The 19,353-nt window shown below is 52.1% G+C and overlaps 1 protein-coding gene and 1 long non-coding RNA gene across 2 annotated transcripts in view; one reads left to right on the top strand and one right to left on the bottom strand.

The window, feature by feature from the left end:
• Positions 1–15,053, top strand: part of HS3ST3A1 (heparan sulfate-glucosamine 3-sulfotransferase 3A1) — a 29,290-nt gene extending 14,237 nt beyond the window's left edge. Inside the window, exon 2 of the mRNA XM_068654936.1 lies at positions 10,920–15,053. Coding sequence (XP_068511037.1) covers positions 10,920–11,538 — 619 coding nt within the window. The 3' untranslated portion in view covers positions 11,539–15,053. The remainder of the gene's footprint in view (positions 1–10,919) is intronic.
• Positions 15,054–15,174: 121 nt separating this feature from the next.
• The window catches only part of LOC137841717 (uncharacterized), a 78,099-nt gene continuing 73,920 nt past the window's right edge, over positions 15,175–19,353 (bottom strand). The window contains exon 16 of the long non-coding RNA XR_011088708.1: positions 15,175–15,936. This is a non-coding gene — a long non-coding RNA (uncharacterized lncRNA). The remainder of the gene's footprint in view (positions 15,937–19,353) is intronic.

Here is a 19,353-nt window from a genome sequence, read left to right on the forward strand (position 1 = left end):
GTCTCTGAAACATGAAGGGACTCCCCGTCCCAAGGGAAGGAGGATGGAGAACACCTCTTTTTTTTTTCCCCAAATCACTCCTATTCAGAGATTTTCCACATCCCTCCAATTTGCAGACATCATTCCATCCTCCTTCATGTTGCCTGCAGCTTCCCAAGCGCACCCACGCTCCTGAAACCATTTTCTTGACCCAGCTCCTCTCCTATCCAAGAGATTCCCAGGGATGCTCTGCAGACCCACAGCACCCGATCCCACCAGCCTCACTGCACCGACCCTGCAGGCTGATTTTCAAGCGCTATCTGTAACGCACGGCGACGTTTTCTGGGCCATTTCGTTCCCATGAAGAATGCGTGCGCTGCTGTGAGCGTGCATGTCTGAAGTGTGTTTGTGTCGAAGAAAAATGAGGCAGACATGGAAAACAAGCAAATCGCATTATATATTGCAGGCAATAATGTAGCTCCCAGGGGATAGAGATAATGCAGCGAAAGACAAAGGAACAATAGACTTTGCTGGCCTGAGTGCTCGCTTGATTGTGGCTTTGCTGGAATTATCCCCGACTTCCTCGGTGCCAGCCTCAGGGCTGCTCGGGGACTGGGACACGGTGTGGGGCAGTGCATGGCATGGTTTGGGAGCCGCCATCCTACCTGCTGCTTTGTGGGGCTGTCTTGCTCTGCACAGGCGTCCCGCAGCACAGAGGATGGATATGGATTATGGCAAAGCTGGCTGTGATTTTGGTGGTTTGGAGAAATAGGCTTTGGGCTTGGGGCGGCAGCACAGGTGGCTGTGCAGGGGTGCCCTGAGTTTGAGGTGTTTGAGATCCCCAAAGTTCTCTCTGCAGAGGCCACCACTGCTTTGAGATGTGCTTCATCTTCCCCCTCTTTTCCTTTCCTTCTTTCTTTCCTTCTTTTCTCCTGTTCTCTTGTTCTCCTTCTTCTTTCTTGTTCCCTTCTTCCTTCCTTATTTTTCCTTTTTCCTCATCTTCCTTTTCTTCTTTCTTTTCCCTTATTTCTTTCTCTCTCTCTCTCCCCTCTGCTTTTCCTTTCTGTCTGCCTGTCTGTCTTTCCATCTTTTTTAGACCTCAGCAAATTCCAGGAAGGCATCAGTTGTCTTTAACACCCAAAGGAAAAATCGAAGGGAAGGGTTCAATTACTCACATGAAAAATGAGTCTCCTAACCGAGGTCTATCCATTTGCTAGTTGTGCTTGTTTTAAAACTGAATTATAGAGACTGCACATTTTTCTGGAGACAAATGCATTAATTTTTCTCAAAACAGACAAGAGGGAAGCAGAGGGAAAATAAGATAATAAGAGTTTCCACAGTGATTTATAAGCCTTTGTGAAAAATAATGGGGGAGGCTGCAGCGTGCGCTGGCGGCCGGGGGGAAGGGGCGGCGGTGGCAGGGACGGCTGCAAGGGAAACTGCCAGAAGTCCGAGCGAGGTGTTGGTTTTAGATGATATAAGATCGCTTTACGTCTCTAGCCGGCTTGAAAAATCTCTCCTTCTCTCCCTCTGTATATACACATGAAATATATGCCATACGATGCACTTAAAATCAGCCCGAGCGATACTGTTTATACAGGAAAGGATTGTGTTTCTTGCCGACCTCTCCCCAGCCCTCCCTCTTCTGCCGAAGGATAAACTGGGACCTTCAGAAAACAAAGTGGAGGCTGCGATTTTTAGCAGATTTGCTCTCGCATGTATTTATACAGGGCAGGCGAGCCCTTCCCCAGGGCCAGCTGCCTGTGCTCTCGGGCAGAGAGCAGTGGGGTCGAGTTTATTTTTTTTGTTATCTGCTCACTTTGTTTTGATTTACATACTGAAAGAGATATTTTTATGATAGCGAATAGCAAATTGGGTTTCTTTATTGCTCGTGAGAGCTGTTTTACAAAATTGGACTATTTATGTAGTTTGCTGATTGCAGCGTAGTTCCAGTTTTAGTGTCTAACCGTAGCGAATAAAAGGAATTATAGGGAAATGTGCTTTTTAAAAACTACCAGCTTTTCTGAAATACAATGCAACCGGTAGCTTCTTCCTGAAAAGATGCTGGGATCATCAGCAGCTCTGAGGACATCTTACAGCTTGACCAAATAAAGGTTTTTGGGGTGAACTGAAAACTGCTGGAAGCGGCTTTGGGCAGCACTTTCCTATGGGTGTAATTCCTGGGAAATCCGTCCAGGAGGCCAGCAGCTACCACAGCTGTAGTGCCCGTGCCCGTGTCTCCCTCCGGTTACTTACAGGAAGGAGTCAATGAATTTATTCCCCGTTGGTTTCTGAGTAGAAAATCCTGTGGTGTTCACAGGGATATGAGAACAGAGAGGCTGAAAGTGATGCTTGAAAGCAAAACCCAAATCTCTTCCAGGGCAGATGGCTAATTGCGTGGTTCCGTTTATTTGCCCAATGCAAATCACATCCCGCTCAAACATCACTACGGGGAGCCGGGTTCCTGTTTGTTTTGCTAAACCAGGGCTGAGATTTTGCTGCATCCTCTGTGCTGTGCAGGTGAGGCTGCCCGCAGCCGGGGGCTCAGTGGTGCCCAGCGCAGCATCGCCGTGTCCCCAGGGCTGGGGACAGCTGGGGCTGAGGTGGGGATGGGCCACCAACACCACCGTGGTTTGTAGGATCCGACCTCCTTGTTCATGAGGGCAGGCCTGCCAAGGTGCCATAAACAGCTGCATCCCCTTCTCCCAGCCCCAAATCTGTGCTGCATTGGTGGGTCTGCCCCCCCCAGCCACGCTGCTCCCCTCTGTCCTCAGAGCAGGAGGGCATTTCTTGGGGTGCCCAACTTCCCGATCAGCCCTAATTGAAGCCTAAAGAGATTTTTCAGATTCCCAGGTTTTCGAAGGCAAAATTTGCATATTAATAAGAAGCTGTTCAGACTGATTGGCTTAATGTGTTTGGGGTAAGTATAATTAAATGTCAAGGGAAATATATCATGGGGTAATGAAGCTGAAGCTAATTTATCAAAAAATGAGACCTAGAGAGGGAGACATTCCCAACAATAAACAGTTCCTTAACCTTCCCCTTTAAGTGATGCACTTGAGGCGTATGGTCCTGGCAATCCGTACGGGAGCTGCTTATTGCTTTGGGCTGCAGGGGCCAGGCTGAGCCCACCGGGGGGGCTCACCAGCAGTGATGGTGGAAGGTGCTGCTCTGGTCCCCCTGGGGAGATGCTGGGGGGCTTTGCACGATGTGCAGGATGCTTGGGAGGACCTGGTGTGCAGCACTTCAGGGGTGCTCTTAGGGAAGAAGAGCAGCCATGAGGTTTTGTTGTACCAGGCTCGGCTTTGCTACTCGGTCACTTAGGCCTTTTTTTTCTTTCTTTTTTTCCTCATCCCTCTGTATTTTTACTCAGTAAGCTTTCCAGAGCACGTGCTATCTCCTGCTCTGTTTACACGCGAGGCTCCTACAGACACAGCTTGGCTATGAACAAAACAAGCAGCCTGCATTCAGAATGGCAAGGCAGGTCCCCAAGCAGGGCATTTTACCATCAGACTGGAGGGTGAGGTGCAGGATGACGTCCGTGCGGGTCCCTACAAAGGCTGTGACCCTTCTGCATTGTGAGGTGTGGTGGGAGGAGGCGTGGAGCTCCCTTCCCATGGCACAAGAGGCACGCACCTTGCAGCATGCCTCTTGCTTTAGGTGAGGGCTGGGTTCATGGGATTCGCTGTCAGCCATGCACTGCCTCCATTCCTATTGTCTCAGTGGGAAAATTCCTCCTTTGGTGTCATCTGGGGCAATCAGCAGGTTGCACAATCACAGAAGCAGAGAGCAGAACCAGTGTCAGCCTTCATCAAGGCACCACACTTGGAGTAACACCAGCACCAAAAAGCCACCAGAACCAGCTGCCACAAGCCTGGATTTAGCCAAGTGAATCCAGCTGGGAAGTGAGGAACCACATCTCATTTGGGAGCTCTGCTGGAAGCATTAGGACATCGTGGGGGTCCCTGCCCCGCTCATCTGCAGGAATGCTGGTGCTGTGCAGGGCTGGGGAGCAGCTCACGCCTGCAGCTCTGTGCCCTGTTTGCTGCTGCTGTTAGGCTCATGTCAGGAATGTGGGGCTGGAGAGGCTGTGGAAAGGTGGAGAAGTGTATTTGGTCACCGCTGGAGGTGTTGGGCACTGGGTGCAGACACGGTGAGGTCGGGCAGGGTCTGGGCTCCCCAGCACAGGGTGCCCCAAACCCGCCCGCTGCCTGCAGGCAGTGCCTGGAGGTGCTGAGCAGGGGCAAGGAGCTCAGGGGGAGACCCTGGGGAGGCCACCGTGGGGAGGCCACCGTTGGTCTGCTCTGCTGCGGGGTGGCCAAGGCAGGAGGTGGCAAAGCCAACAGGAGGTGGCTGCCTCAGCTGGTGCCTTCTGGTGCCCCCATCCCCATAGAAACTGGCGACGTGGGGTGGGGGGCTGTGGCCAAGGGCTGGGGGGCTCGCTCATGGAGCTGCTGGCATCAGGGTCTTCCTGCCTGCTGGTGGCACTTTGGCACCACTGGGCTGCGGGAGGTGCCCAGGTGTGTCCCAGATGTGTCCCAGCACGGCCACGTCTCAGGAGCCCCTCGGCATGGGTCCTTCTCCCAGACAGGTGCTGGGCACCAGGATGCTGGCATCACCCCTCGGCACCACTTGAGAGAGGTTCTGGCCATCACTAATTAATCAGCGCAATTAGGCAGAGGGCTCGTGTGCTGTAATTAGGATCAGCGTGTGCCCCGGGGAGCAGTGACAGCACGGGGGGGGCACCGTGCTGCTGAGCACAGCCCCCGCTGCGTGCAGCTGCTCCCTGCCCCTCCGCAGCCCCTGTGCTCCCCATCAGCGTGTGCCTGCAGCTGGGCACAGCGACCCCACGGCCTGAGCCCACCACGGCCTCAACCCTTGGCCAGGTATCGCTCCTGCTCCTGCTCTTCCTGAGCGAGTTCATGGTCCTGAGATCAGGACGGAGAGCGTGCACCCGCGGTGTTATCACCCGTGGGCCCTTGCAAACGAGCTGCTCGCTCTGCGCTGCGCCTCTGACGGGTTTCTCAGCTCCCCCGAAGGGAAGCAGGATTTTCCTGGCACTCAGCTCGGCGCTGGGCTGTCACCCACGGAGGCTGCAGTGACAGCTGAGTGCCCAGCTCCCTGCTTTGGGGGCAGCGAGATGCTTTCTGGAGAGATTTTCTTAAATGCTGAAGTGGCGGCAGGCCTGCAGAGCTGCCAGCGGTGCTCGGGGTGCAAACCAAGGGAGCTGCTTTGTATAAAATAAATTAACATATATTAAAATTATTATAAGTTAAATTAATGTATACATATAATGTACTTTGTATATATAAGTTATTTAATATATTTTTTTCTTTACAAATAAAGCCAAGCCCCTGGCGCAGTGCTTCGGGCACAGGCAGCAGTGCTGCTCCTCGCCATGGACAGCACTTGTGGCTCAGAGCCTCCCTGGGCACCTCCAGCTACCAAGTGGCGCTTTCCCTATCCAGGCACTGAAGCAGCCTGGGGGGGTCCAGGACAGACCCCCGGGGCTCCCCACGTCCCCGCAGGCTCCACGTTAGGGTGCTGGCTGCACGCTGTGTCAGGCTGGCCTCGTTCCCCTAAACTTGTGGCCTTGCAGCCACAGCCAATCTCTGTTTGCAAAATCGGGACAGTTGTTAGGTATTTGGTCCTCCAGGCATTAATGAGAAAAAGCAAAGGAGCAGCATGAGAAGGACTTGGCCAAGGTGCTGCCCGCAGTGTCCAGGAGCTACCCCAGTGGCAGCGGTTCTGCTCCAGCACCTTGGAGCAGCTTCTGGAGACGTGAGAGCAGTGCTGAACTTAGCTAAATTCAGCCACCCCTTGGGGATGCCATGCCTGTCCCTCTCCCACAGCCCAGAGGGATTTTGGGTTCCTCATCCATGATAAGGGAGAGGAGGGGAGGGCAGCGGCGCCGATCAGATGCCACCTGACAGATGCAGCGTGGAAGCAGATGCTGCTGGCTGCAGATGTAACGAGATACAGAAATACTGAGGCTTGCTCAAACAAACGCCGGCACCGCCGAACGGACGAGCTCGGGAGCTGCCACTGCTGCTGACAGCAAGCACCGCGCGGTCTGAGCCACTGAGGGAGCATCTCAGCCGGGCAGGAGGCTGAGCAAAGCCACGTGCCGTGCACCCTGCCTGCTGGTCCTGCTGCCCCCCACCATGGACAGGGCATGGGGAAGGTGCCCGTGCCACACCCGCCCCCCGGGTCTGGTTTTGGGGGAGGTAGAAAAGCAGAGGAAGTGGGAATCTTGGGGCCCTTTCATCTAAGTATGGGTCAGCACAACCAGACACTGGCGTTATGCATTGATATCCCCTCCGGAATATCGGGGAGAATAAATCTGTGCCCTGGGAGGTCCCCTCCTGACACTGCTGGCAGCTGGGGCTGGGGTTTTGTCCTACAGAGCAACGCCTGGCTTCCCTTGCTCCTTAGGGATGCCGCTGATTATTTATCAAACTCCTTTCAGCTTCCCTTAGGGATGCCTCTGATTATTTACCAAACTCTTTTCAGCTTCCTCACTCCCACAGTTTTTTTCTGGGTACCTTTTTTGCACTACCAGGCCAAGGAGCTGTCAGACCGAACAGGAAGGCCAGGAAGCCTGCTCGCTTTAGGCCCTGCGTTTTCATTTATTTCTACATGCACACTACTGCTACGTTGTCACTCCTGCCAGAGCATCTTTCTTTTCAATCTCCTGTAGGGGCTGCAATGGCACCCCTGGGAGCGTGGGCCTGAGGGTGGGGAAAGACAATCGCGTGCCATTGCAGGGTTGGGGTTTTTTTTTAGAAATTTCTGCTGCAGAAACGCTTAACGTGCTTTGGAGGAGGAAGGGGAATGGGATGGGAAGGAAGAGGAAACAAAAGGCTGGTGGCTGCAGTAGCACAGAGAGGAGTGTGCGCCACGCTGGGGCGTGATGCTCACCGTGCCTCAGTTTCCCCACCCTCCTCGTCCGATGGCTTTGGGCCAGAGCAGGCTCCGTGCTTCCCCCGGGGCTGCCGGCTGTGCTACAGCCTCACATCCACGTCCCTGCTGCGTCTGGCCCCATCCTGGCGTCAGGAATTGTGTCAGCATTTCTGTGCAGAGGTGAGAGGTGAAATCAGCCGCTTAGGGTGATTTCCCCTCTCTGATCTGTTCTGCACAGCATCCTTGCCAGCTTCTTAAGACTTGGCATGGAGCTGGCAGCACACTTGTGGCAGAGATCTCCAGCAGGGACTGACAAACAGCAGTGCCCAGCTTGGCTTTTTGGGTGCTTTGTTTTTCAGGTCCTTGGCTTTTGGGGCACTCCAAAACCCACCCAAACCATGGCTGTTGAACCAGGAGCACACCCAGCCTGCGGAGGCTTGAAGCTGGACGTGGTGCCAAGCAGGGCAAAGTGTTACAATGGGCTGGGGAGGGGACCAGGGCTGTGGCACGATGCAGTGGGGTCGGGGTGCTTGTTCTGCCCCTTCTCTCCCCAAGCAGGGCTCAGCAGTGCACGGCGTGGGTTTGGGCTGGCCATGTATCAGGAGTGCGCACAGAAACCTCCCAGGGCTCCTCGGGTGCCCTAAAAGCTGCTGGGGGGCTTCTCTTCCCCCTCCCCAGTTCCTTTGCCTGCACCCACTGACTGGAGCAGCAGCTTAGGCCAGCGCAAGGTGGAAAATGCACCTGGAGGCTGGAGCCAGGTGCTCCTGCCCAGGGGAGGGCATCTCGGGTACAGGGGGTGAGCGATGCCCGTGCATCCTCCGTGTCTCACCGCCTGCTGCAGGCTGTGCAGTGCAGAGCCGGGGCTGCACTCACTGGAGGTTTCACGGTTTGGGGAGCTGTCAGGGAACTCGGTTGTGTAAGGATGGAGCCCGATGCAGTACTGTGGTTTTGTGACATGAAGCGGTGCTTTATTCCCCAGAACCAGGCTCCTGTAGAGGCTCAGGATCAGGTGCTGGCTCCACAGACTCTGATCTCTGTGTCTGGGGTCAAGCCCATACCCCGCTTGGAAACACCCCTGGGACATGTATGAAGCCAAGATTTTGGACCATTCCACAGTCAATAAAGATATAAACCGTAATAAACACAACATCAAAGGCCAGTTCCCACACCAGGAGTGCCTGAGGGCTGGGGGCCGGTTACTGGGATGTCCTGATGTGACCCCAGCATGAAGGTGTTGATGTGAAGGCCTTGCACAGGGGCTGCACCAGCAGGAAACCCGGTGCTGGGACCAGTAACCACTGGTGCTCAGCCCTGTGCAGCATCACCAACACCACGCCTGTGCTTTTCCCCCTCAAGCCCTACAGCAGTTGCAAGGGAAAAATCCCAAATCCCCCAAGCGAAAGGACATCTCTGTCCGATGGAGACCTTTGGGGTGGGGAAGGGGCTGCAGCCCCAGCTCTGCCTCCTGTTTTGGTGGGACACGGCCACGGCCACCTCGGGCAGTGCTGCTGGGGGCACGGCACGGCCCAGCAAAGGGCCAACCGTGAATACGCACGCAAATCCCAAATGCTCCCTTTGAGGAGAGTCTTCCTCTCCTATTAAGTAATTAAATAAAGCCCCGAGCTCTACTAAAATTAAAATAACAGAATCCATTTATTCTGGCAGGGCCCACTGGTGGCTGCTCTTGCCAAAAACATTTTTGTGGTTCTTGTCTTTTCAAGTGGCTCTTTTGCAATAAAACCCAGATGCCATTAGTCCAGGGAGGCCTCCAGGCAACTGTTTACGTCCATGAAAGATGCCCTTTGTAATTAATTAATCTCCCGAACGCTGTGGCAGCACATTCCCGGTGGCTCCTGGCGTGTCCCTGCCCGCCGACCTGGCAGCGGAGGTGCGGGCTCGTTCCTGCACTGAAGGAAACCTTTGTGCTGTGGCCTCCCCACAGAAGGGGTTAACCTGCTCCTTGGGGAGGTGCAGCGGAGATTTCAACGCTTACCAACACACACAGAGCTCGGGTGCCTTCCCACTGCTGGGGCTCCTTGCTCCACGGCACAGTGCAAGAGGCTGGGGATGGAGCTGGGCACGGGGCACCCCGGGGATCCCTCCCTGTGGACGTCCCTTCCAGTTTTAGTAGCTCCTCATGGTACAGCAGATGCAGCTGGAATGGAGGGAGAGACACAATCTTCCCATCAACTTCATCCCCATTAAAATGTAGCTCAAAATCCAGATGCTTTCCCTTTTGCCTCAGGTCACTACACGAATGGCCTCACCAGGCCTGAGCACAGCCAGCCAGCCCGGTACTTTTGCCAAAGTGGCCAAAAATGTTGGGTATAAAAAAAAGGCAGTCATTTGCAGAGGTCCTTCTGCCATCTCTGCCCCGCTGAGTGTGACCAGGGCTGGGGACACCCCAAGGCTGCAGTGACTGTGGGGCTCTCACATTTTGGTGCCACCAACTGATTTCATCCACCAGAAACGTGACCAAGCCGTCTCTGAACCATTTACACTCTGGTCTGTGCAACACTGGATGATGTTAAATCCCACCACAGAACTACGTCTCTCCTTAGCAAAGGTCTCCCCGGTGCCAGTTCTGAATTCATCCACATCCCTATTGCCCAAAGTGCCTTTGTGTCTTCAGGTCTTTTAGGAAGAGACAGCTCTTATACCCCTCAGCCTGGTTCTTCTCCAGCCTAAATGCCCCTAATTCACGGAGTTTCCCCCCAGAAACCCTCAGCAGCAAACAGCAAATGTTTGGCTCCTCTAGGACCACGTCCCTGCTCAGCCTCTCTGTAACACGGCTTCAAACAGAAAGAATGGCTCTAGGGTCGGTCCTCGCTGCCTCATTTGTAACAGAACGACTCAGCCTGGGGTTTGGTTGTTATTGGTGCTTTTAGCAATTGCTGCCTTTGCATTGTTGCTTTTTTGATAGATGGGTTTAATTTTGCTGGCATATTGCACAGGTTTGCAAACCAGACGTTGCTGCCCGAGACGGTCCTGGGCGTCACAGCCACAGAGAGGGGTCGGGGTGAGGTGGACACGGGGACCCGCTCTAGCGGACACAGGGCCACAATTGCCATCAGAACCACTGGTGGCACGGCCGTGCCACCTCCCACCCATCTCCTGTCCCCTGGGAGGGACCGGGAGGGGACGCGCTGCGGACAGGAGAAGTGCTGGGAGGTGGGATGGTGCAACCAAAGGAGCCGCTGGCACTTTGCAGAGATTGGCTCCCATTTTGGGGTGATAACGGGGTGAGGCAAGTCTGAGGGATCTGCCGTGGTGTGTCCATGCAGCACGGAGAGGAGATGGAGCTCCCAGGAGGAGCCGATGGCTCAGGTGACTCCTACACCTTTCAGGCTTGCCTTGTTGAACACAGGGGTTATCCTGTGGCCAGATCCTGCAGTCCTTCACCAAATCGCACCCAATTGCCAGCTCAGAAAAGCTTTGAATTCTCAAGGGGCCCCTTGCCTGAGCCCACCCCCAGAGCTGCCCAGCTCAGCCTGCCGTGTAGGATTTCTTTGGGTGGAAGGAGGAAATTGCTGAGGTCAGGGGGCTGATACTGCACATTTTTACATGACGTCAGCTTGCTGCCACCTTCAAAATACCAAAAGATGGAGTCTTACACCCTTTCCGTTGAAAAATTCCTCGTGCCCTGCAGGAAGGGAGAGTTGTTACTCAAGAAATTCTCTGTTATTCTGGGGAATTTAAGCCAATGTGCAGGAAACCCCAGCGTGGGCAGGCAGGAATTTAAAGGGGTAGGATGTTAGGAGTGTGCAGGTTTGCTCTGTTCTGCCAGTGTCAGGGCAAGAAGACAGGTGGGGTCCGCCTCAAGAAGCCCCTTAGAGGTCTTAAATCGCAGAATTAGGTCTAATTTCTGGTGTGTGCTTAGATGCTTTGCTGAGTTGGAGCATTATGGGCCTGAAGCCAGCTGGGCTGGGGGTGTGAGACACGGGGACATCCCGGCCATGGCACCTGGGACCCCCCCTAGAGCACTGCCTGTGCCCAGGTGCATTCAGCCCTAACATGTTCCTCTGTCCCTCTCTCAGGGACCTCATGCCCAGGACCCTGGAGGGGCAGATCACCATGGAGAAGACCCCCAGCTACTTCGTCACCAAGGAGGCCCCGGCCCGCATCTCCTCCATGTCCAAGGGCACGAAGCTCATCGTGGTGGTGCGGGACCCCGTGACCAGAGCCATCTCGGACTACACCCAGACGCTCTCCAAGAAGCCCGATATCCCCACCTTTGAGAGCCTGACCTTCAAAAACAGGACTACGGGCCTGATCGACACCTCGTGGAGCGCCATCCAGATCGGCATCTACGCCAAGCACCTGGAGAACTGGCTCCTCTACTTCCCCATCGGGCAGATCCTCTTCGTCAGCGGGGAGAGGCTGATCAGCGACCCCGCGGGGGAGCTGGGCAGGGTCCAGGACTTTCTGGGCCTCAAGAGGATCATCACCGACAAACACTTCTACTTCAACAAAACCAAGGGCTTCCCCTGCCTGAAGAAGGCGGAGGGCAGCAGCAAACCCCACTGCCTGGGGAAAACGAAAGGCAGGACCCACCCCGACATCGACCAGGAGGTGGTGCAGAGGCTGCGGGACTTCTACCGGCCTTTCAACATGAAGTTCTACCAGATGACGGGGCAGGACTTCGGCTGGGACTGAGGCTGAAAAAAAATAATTTAAGAAAAGGAAAATATAATATAATATATATTTTTTTTACATATCAGTAGAAAGGGGGAAAATACAGAAAAAAAAAAATAGTTGTGCTGAAACATGATTCATTCTGATTTATTTTTTTTTTCTTTTGACACTGCCTTGGTTTCTTTCTTCTCCAGAGGGGCGGTGATGTGTCCCACCACAGAAGGAGGCTGTGAACTGCAACCTGGTCCTGTTGACATCCCTGAAGCTTGGTTGCTTCCTTCAGTGGGCCCGAGGGTTTGCACTGGCTCTGTTAAAAAACAAAAAGCATTCAGGTGCAAAATTTTTCCATGTCTTCAGGTCCACCCTCAGAGGTGAGCGGGGTGCACGTGGGAGCTCAGAGCCTGGCACATCAGCCAGGTTTTGGCTTGCAAACACCATTTTAGACCAGACCTTGTCACACTTGACAATGAAAAAATGGCGACGTAATATTTAATTTGGTTTTCCAAACCTTACTTTAGGGTATTTTTATTGTATGAAACCTTTGAGAATTTTTCATTTACCCAAATTTTGTTTGACTGTTGCTCCTCCACTAAATCAACCTCTTTTCATCAACCAAACTTATTTTTCATCTTATAGGAGCCAAAACCAACGTTCCTTCGGTTTGTTTTGACAAAAATATTTGGTCACCAAAAGTGTAATAAAACTAATGATTCTTTTGACTTTCCAATGCAAAGTGCCAGGTAGTCAAAAGACCTCATTCATGGGAGCTGGCTCCAGACCTGTGCTCCCCATCCCCAGGAACGTGCACCCCTCACACCAGGCTGACCACAGAGCGCTTCTCCCAGTGGGGCCCATCTGAAGGGAGCTGGGTGATGGGCAGGGAAGGGTCCACACTGAGGTGATGCTCATGGTCCATCTCTCTGGGAGGTGACGGGAGACCCGCCATCCCACCACTCGTACGCAGGAAACAAGTTTACCGTGTCTGGCGGATGATATTTAAGCCATAATGAAGAATGCGCTGGGTTGGGTCGGTCTGAAAAGAAAAATGGTGGGGAAAGGGTTGTTTGGGAAAAAAATGAACAAAAATCACATCCAGAAACGGGGGAGAATGAGGAGAGGTAGCTGGGATGGAAGGTTAATTGTCCTTTCCTAAAGGAGAACCGAGGGGGAAGCAGGAAGAAGAGCACTGACTGTGCAGGGCTTTAAAAACTGTCAGGCAAAATGAATCTTTGTTTGGCATAACCAGGAGCTTTAAATTCCTTTCTTTGATCATTATCACCTTTTTTTGGCCAGCAGAAATGGCTCAGAGACAAAAATCTATTAGTGAAGCAGGATCTTGTATTACCGCGGGCTCCTTATCTGCTGCCTCTTTATCTTCAGCATTTGCTGGACTAGAGGAGCACCCAATTATTTCTTGGTGCTGTGTAACAACACAATTATGTTCCCTCGTTTAACTTTAAAAAGCCACTGATGGGGTAGAGCAGACTAAGTGGGGATCAGCTGGTAAATCTGGTGAGGAGGAAGCCTGGGGTCCCTGCCCACAGGCTGCTGGCACACCAGGCAACATCTTAATGCAATCACAGCAGAGATTTCAAGGAGCCCAAGGAGTACTGCAGGATAACCAGAGCTAAGACACAGAGGATGTATCAGAAAATGCCATTCAACCCAAAAGAGTCATTTCCACCTTGGCTGTCCACCTTGATGGGTTAGGAAAACAACTGAGGACCAGGACAACCTTGTGGCACCCACTGCCACCGCACGTGATGAGCCACAGCCCCTCCTGGCTGCCTGGAGCCGTCCCTTCCCTCCCATCCCTCTGCTCCTGGGACACCACCGTACTGTCCCTGAGACACAAACCCACCTGGTTTTGCACAAAACCTTCCCACCAACCCTTCCCAGCCTTTGCCACCCCTTCCCACCATCCTTGGCCGAGGCACAAGGCCGGAGGCTTTCCAAGCTGAACACAAGAGTCAAGCAGGTAGCTCCTGTGGTGTTTCAAGGAGGCTTGGGGTTGGCTAATCTGCACAGGCTTCTGACAAGTATAAATATCACTTGAGTATGATTTTAAAAAATCAATATAATTATATTGCCACTGTCTCTCATATGGTCACATTTAGACCAGTATAAAGCTGCTTTGTAGTGCCTCAGATTGTTCTCCCCGCATCGAGCTAGCTGTAGGGATTCAAAGCACCTTCCTACAAATGAGATTCTGCAACTGCCACCAAATCACTGCCATTAAACCCAGAAAGTTTCAGTGTGTACACAGGCCCAACTATCACACGTGCCTTTAAAACACTGCCCAGCACACTGAACTCAACTCCATGGGCACACCTTCCCAAAAACACTCTGATGCTTTACTTCCATTAATTTCTGAGGCTTTGACTCCCTCGATGCACACCTAGTAAAACTATTTGGGGATCAGAGGCTGTAATTGATTTTTTTGATCTGGGCCCTAAGTATTTTTGAAAATCCCTCCACGTATGAACAATGGCTTTTAAAAAGAGGTCATGCAATCAAATCCCTTTGAACTCTAATAACATTTAAGCCTCTAAACTCTTCAGGCTTATTTTAAAATCCAGCCATGAAGTTTAGATTATTTTAACCTAAGAAGAATTGGAAGTAAACTGTCAAAACCTGCAGCCCTCCTAGGCCCACAGGATCGAGCATCTGTACTAGGAGGAGAAAGCAAAAGCAGCTATAAATAAAAATGAAAGTGACCTATAGTGTGCTTTAAAAAAAAAAAAAAAAGGCAGAAAAATCAATACATTAATGATAAGAAGCTAATCAGGTATACTTAAGTCCTTCTGGTTTCAATAATCCAGCGTGCCAGCAGGCACTGATAAAGCTTACGGTTATTACACACCACGTAACACTTGGATTTTTAGAACATTTGTTTTAAAAGCAAAGAAAGCCATAAAACACCCTGAATGTTTCAGACAGCTTGGGTTTTCCTTTGCCAGTGCAGTTTGGCAGGACGCATCCCAGCCTCTGCTGCGGCTCCTGGTGCTGGGATTTCGGGAAGGGCGAGGACGGGCTGCGGCCACGTCGCAGTGAGCTGTGTTCATGCTGCGAACGTCATTGACTCCCACCAAAAAGCTGCCACCTGAGAATTTATACAGCTAAAAGGAATATAAAGGCCAATGTGCCATGAAGATCAGCACAGGAGGCTCCTCCAAGTGGCATTTGGGGTGGGCTCTGGGGTGCAAAGCCCAATGGCCAGCACATTTGTTGATGCCAACCTGCACTTCATGGTCTTGATGCTCATCCTTCTTAGCCTCCTCGGTTCTCTCGCACACACACGAGCAGATACAATGTTCGGTCTCCAGATCTGGGGAAAAAAATGCCCACTTTCTTAACCATTAAAAAAAATTCTTGTTCATATATAATGGTTTCTGGGTTTTCTCTCCTCCCTCCCCTCTGCTCTGTGATATTGTCATCTTTCTCCCTTTGGTGCTATTTCAGTATGAAACAGACTGATTTTAATTTAATTTAAGAATGAAAAAGCACACATTTAATAAAGTTTACGGGTACTGAGAGGCTGTGCTCTCTTTTTGCTGGCGGCAGCAACCTGGAAAGAGTGGGGAGGTTTGTGAAAAGAGGGGAAAACACAGAATCAGCCACTCACGTCAGGTCCAGCTTGCAAAACCGATCGAGCTGGGGGGGCTCTGCCTGGCTTGAACTCCCCAGCTCAGCTCCCAGCCTTGTTGGCATTGTTCCCCCAGCTTTATCTTCCACTTCAGGCTTCTCCATGTCTTACTACTGCCTTGAGACAGCCAAACACCTTGAGAAGTCAGGTCCTCGCAGCTCTCCCTGCCGTTCCCCCTTAGCCTGCCATGTCCACGGTGCTTTGGCACCGGCTTTGCCAAATTTCTGCTCCCCCCGACCCCACTGAGGAGTGGCCCCGGCTCACGCCACGCGAAACCCGAGGTGGAAGCAATGCACCAAGAAATACACAGGGCACGGCAGCCCCCGTAGATCGGGTTTTCTGTGTGGTCAAGGAAAGCGATATTCTATTTACTTTTTTAGATGTATAAACAGATTAAGTCCCAGGGAAAATACGCTCCCAAACTTCATAATATTTTATTAAACCGACGAAGTTTAATATAATCTTTTGGCTTCCAGAGAAAAATGTTCCATTTCTTTTCTGAGCACCTTTGATTTTATTTTCTTTTAATTACTGTTATCCGGAGTTAACAATGTGGGTTTTGCACTCCACCCAGCCAGGACTATCCAGATTAGACGTGGGGAATTTTGCTGAAATACAGAAATGTCTATGCGGTGGTAAGGAGTCAGCGACGCCTGGGTGGAAAACTCTGGGAAAGCCAATGTGTAGAATGAATTCCCCTTAGCCAGGCAATAACAAGGCTGCATTCCTCCATCCACAGCACTTATTACCTAAGACATTGGCCAGCAACGTTCCTGAAAAAAAAAAAAAAATAAATCAGACCTCCTTCATCTTAGTGCCTGTCCTCACCGCTGCTCGGCGGCTGGAGCACGGCTCCTGCTTGCTCCATCGTGCAGGCAGCACGGCTCACTGCTCCGTGGGGAAAACCCTCCTAAATTCAGCTCTGACGCTGTGCTCCGGCTCAGCATCACTCGCCGGGACCACCCTTGGGTGCACCACCCAGCCGGGTGCTCAGCCCGGGACCTTGGAGGAGCCCAACGAGCCAGCAGCACCCTATGGATGGGACGAAGGGGCTGGAAGCCAGCAGAGCTTTCAGAAAAGACTCAGCACCTGCCTTTCAGCATCGTTAAATACTACTGATAATGGTAATAATCATCTGATGGGTCTTAGGACAACTGGGTGATTTCTAGAGGGCGAAGTCGCTGCTCGGAGCATTACCTGAGGTCGTTCGCACAGCAGAGGAGCTTTAAAAGCAGCTTATCAGCCACAAGCACGTGTTCCCGTGCCAAACTTCCTTGCTATTTCCTCTCTACAGCAGTCGCAGGCCCTAATTTGTGGGCCTCGTTAGGAGAACGAAGCAAGTTATCCAAGAAATACATTTGATGTCACTGAAGAGCTGCCCCACAGCCACGTACGAGCCCTCCCAAGCCTCCTGCCCCTGCCCAGAAGCCCAGGCTGGTGTCACAGCTGCTGATATTTTGTCGGGAAGCTTAAACCCTGCAACCAGAGCACTGCTGCTGGTGGCAGGTCCTTCTTCACCCACACCCAGCACCTGGCCTCCGCGGTTTCCTCCATCAGCGCCGGGTAACGGTGGTGTTTGAGACAGGATTAGCCCTGCTCGGTCACAGTTTCTTCAGCTCATTCCTTTTGTTCTTTCACCAGCAGCTGTGATTTAGGGCATGTGAGCAACATCTGAAGGCAATGACTGAAAGGTATCGGCTGGGGAGCACTTACCTCCCCGCGCACGGGGCTTATGGAGCACAATCAATACATTTTCTATCCTGCTCGCTGCCAGAGACCCCCTACGGCGGGGCACGGGAGGGAAGGCAGCCGAGTAAAACAATTCTCCTGAGAAGGACAAGTTTAGGAGCACAGAGGAGCGGGGCTGAATGCACTGCATCGACCGGGCAGACGCAGTCACTGAGCTAATTCCTGGCCTCTCTGCACGTCCCAGGGGTCCTGGGGCGGCCAGCTTCGAGGTGTGCTCCAGTGTTTGTGCTTTTACCACGCTGCATTTCACCTCCCAAGCAAAAGGAGGCTTGTTCAGCACTCAGAGGGGAGATCAGGGAGGCAGCCACAGGTTTATAATGCTCCCGGTGCCTACAACAAATGCTGCGGGGCACTTCTCGCTGATGGCACCCCCGGGACAGGCAGTGTCCATCTGGCTGTGGTCTGGGGACACTTCGCAGCACTCCTCCGCCTCCCGGCCAGGCTGTAGCTGAGCTAATGGCACGCAGCCCCCAGGGTCGTTTCCTCCAGACGTGGGCTCCTGCACAGGGCTGGCTGGCGAAGGGCACAGCTCTGTGAACAGCTCCTGTCTGCCTGCTCCAGTCCAAGCGCCATCAGCACCGTGTCCCCCAGGCTGGAGAAACCTTTAAGCGTGTCGGGCTGCACTTCCAGACAGACCTGCAGGAGGGGGTGACTGCTATTTAAGCCTTCTGCTTGCACAGCACAGCCCAGCCCAGGAATCTCGGGGTGCTCTGCCTGCAGCATCCCTGCCTCTGCTCCCCAGGGGGCCACAGCAGCACGCGGGGCTGGGGGCTGCGAGTGCCAGCCCCCCCAGTAATGGGAACAGCCTCCACCCACGATGGGGACCACATCAACAGTTCAACATCCCTCTATTTGTTGGAATTCCAGATGTTTTCTACCTGTTTTTTTGTTTTGTTTTGTTTTGTTTTGTTTTGTTTTAAAAAACAACAACAACAACAACAACTGTTTTTTTTTTTAAAAAAAAAACAACTACTTTGACCAAAAGATCATTTCAGCTCAGCGAGGTTGCCCCAAGTGAAGCCACAGCCAAGGATCCCCAGACATGCCTCTCACCACCTGCCATGGGTATTACAGAGAGAGAACCTAGAGCATCACCAAGACATGATTAAAAAACATACAAAACAAACAAACAAAACAATAAAAACAAACAAACAAAAAACCATACTTTGGTTCCATTTGATTCAAAACCAGTGTTGGTCTGCGGCCCAAGTGCTCCACTTCACACAATTCAAGCTTAAGTAAAGAAATTACTGGTGGCTGCCCATGCGAGCTGCTGGCAGGGCTGGCTCGCTCAGGGCATGGCCAAATCAGCCTGGGTAAATGGGATCTCTCTGATGTAGCTCTGCACGAGCAAGAGGTGCCACACAAGCTCCACCTGGCCCTGGTTGGCACAAGCAACATCTTCCTGAGCAGATCCCGGTGTTAGAGGGTCTGGAGGATGCTGCTGGAATAGCGAGACTGAGCATCTGCATCACTGCACCCGTCAGCAGGACCCAAACCACACGTCTGGGCTTTCACCGCCTCCGAGGAGGTTACGGCAGGGAGGACAGCAGGAGCCAGCCCTGCCAACACCACGGGATGCTGCAGGGACTCCGACACGGCTCGGGGCTCGTCCTGCTCTGACATCACATTTCGTACCAGCTTTCCGAAAGGGAAAACTGTCATATGCTTCCATTTTTCAAGGAGCTGAGCTGTCCTTTAGATACCAGCTGCCAGCATAAATATACATCAGAAACAGGTTCTGAGTTCCTGAAAAACGTCTGAAAATTGTAAACACTTTCCAAGGCATATGGGGATAAACAGTCAGAATCTCAATATTGTTTATAGTTCAAAAAAAAAACAACAGTCGCTTGAGTTCAGTCAAGCCAAGCATTTTGGATAGATAATTTTTAAACATTTGGTTTCAATTCTCCCAAACCTTCAGCAAAGAAGCCCCATTCATGCAATACTTAACTTACAATTCAACGTATTATGGGCTAGAAAGATGGATGTTTCTATTTCAAAAAATAAATGCTCTCACATATTGGACAATCTTGGAACATCCTGTCAGAAAATAAAAGAACAAAAAAAAAAAACAACACTCGGCTGGGAAATTTGTCCAGGTTGATCTTCTCCTGCTTAAAGTTTAAGTTATGTTGAATTACTTGTTTGTTTTTGTTAACAAAACTAAGAATACTCTGTCAGAAAATCCTGAGCAGTATCATTTGTCAGCCTGAGCGCAGAAGCTTTCTTCCTTGGCCTCCTCTGGTCCCCAGAGTGCATTAAAGCATCCGTCCCTGACACCGGCCCTGCTCCCAGTGCAGATGCTTTGCGACTGGGCAGAGTGGAAAACAGAGCTCTTTAATTTCCTCTTTGCATTAGAGTTCATTAGGAGAAATCCAGAGTCACCCTCGCCGAACAAACCCCTGCATTCGTGTTTCTTCTGTGAATGTTCAAAGCAT

This window comes from Anas acuta, chromosome 18 (genome assembly GCF_963932015.1).
Source record: "Anas acuta chromosome 18, bAnaAcu1.1, whole genome shotgun sequence".
In the NCBI taxonomy this organism is placed as follows: Eukaryota; Metazoa; Chordata; class Aves; order Anseriformes; family Anatidae; genus Anas; species Anas acuta.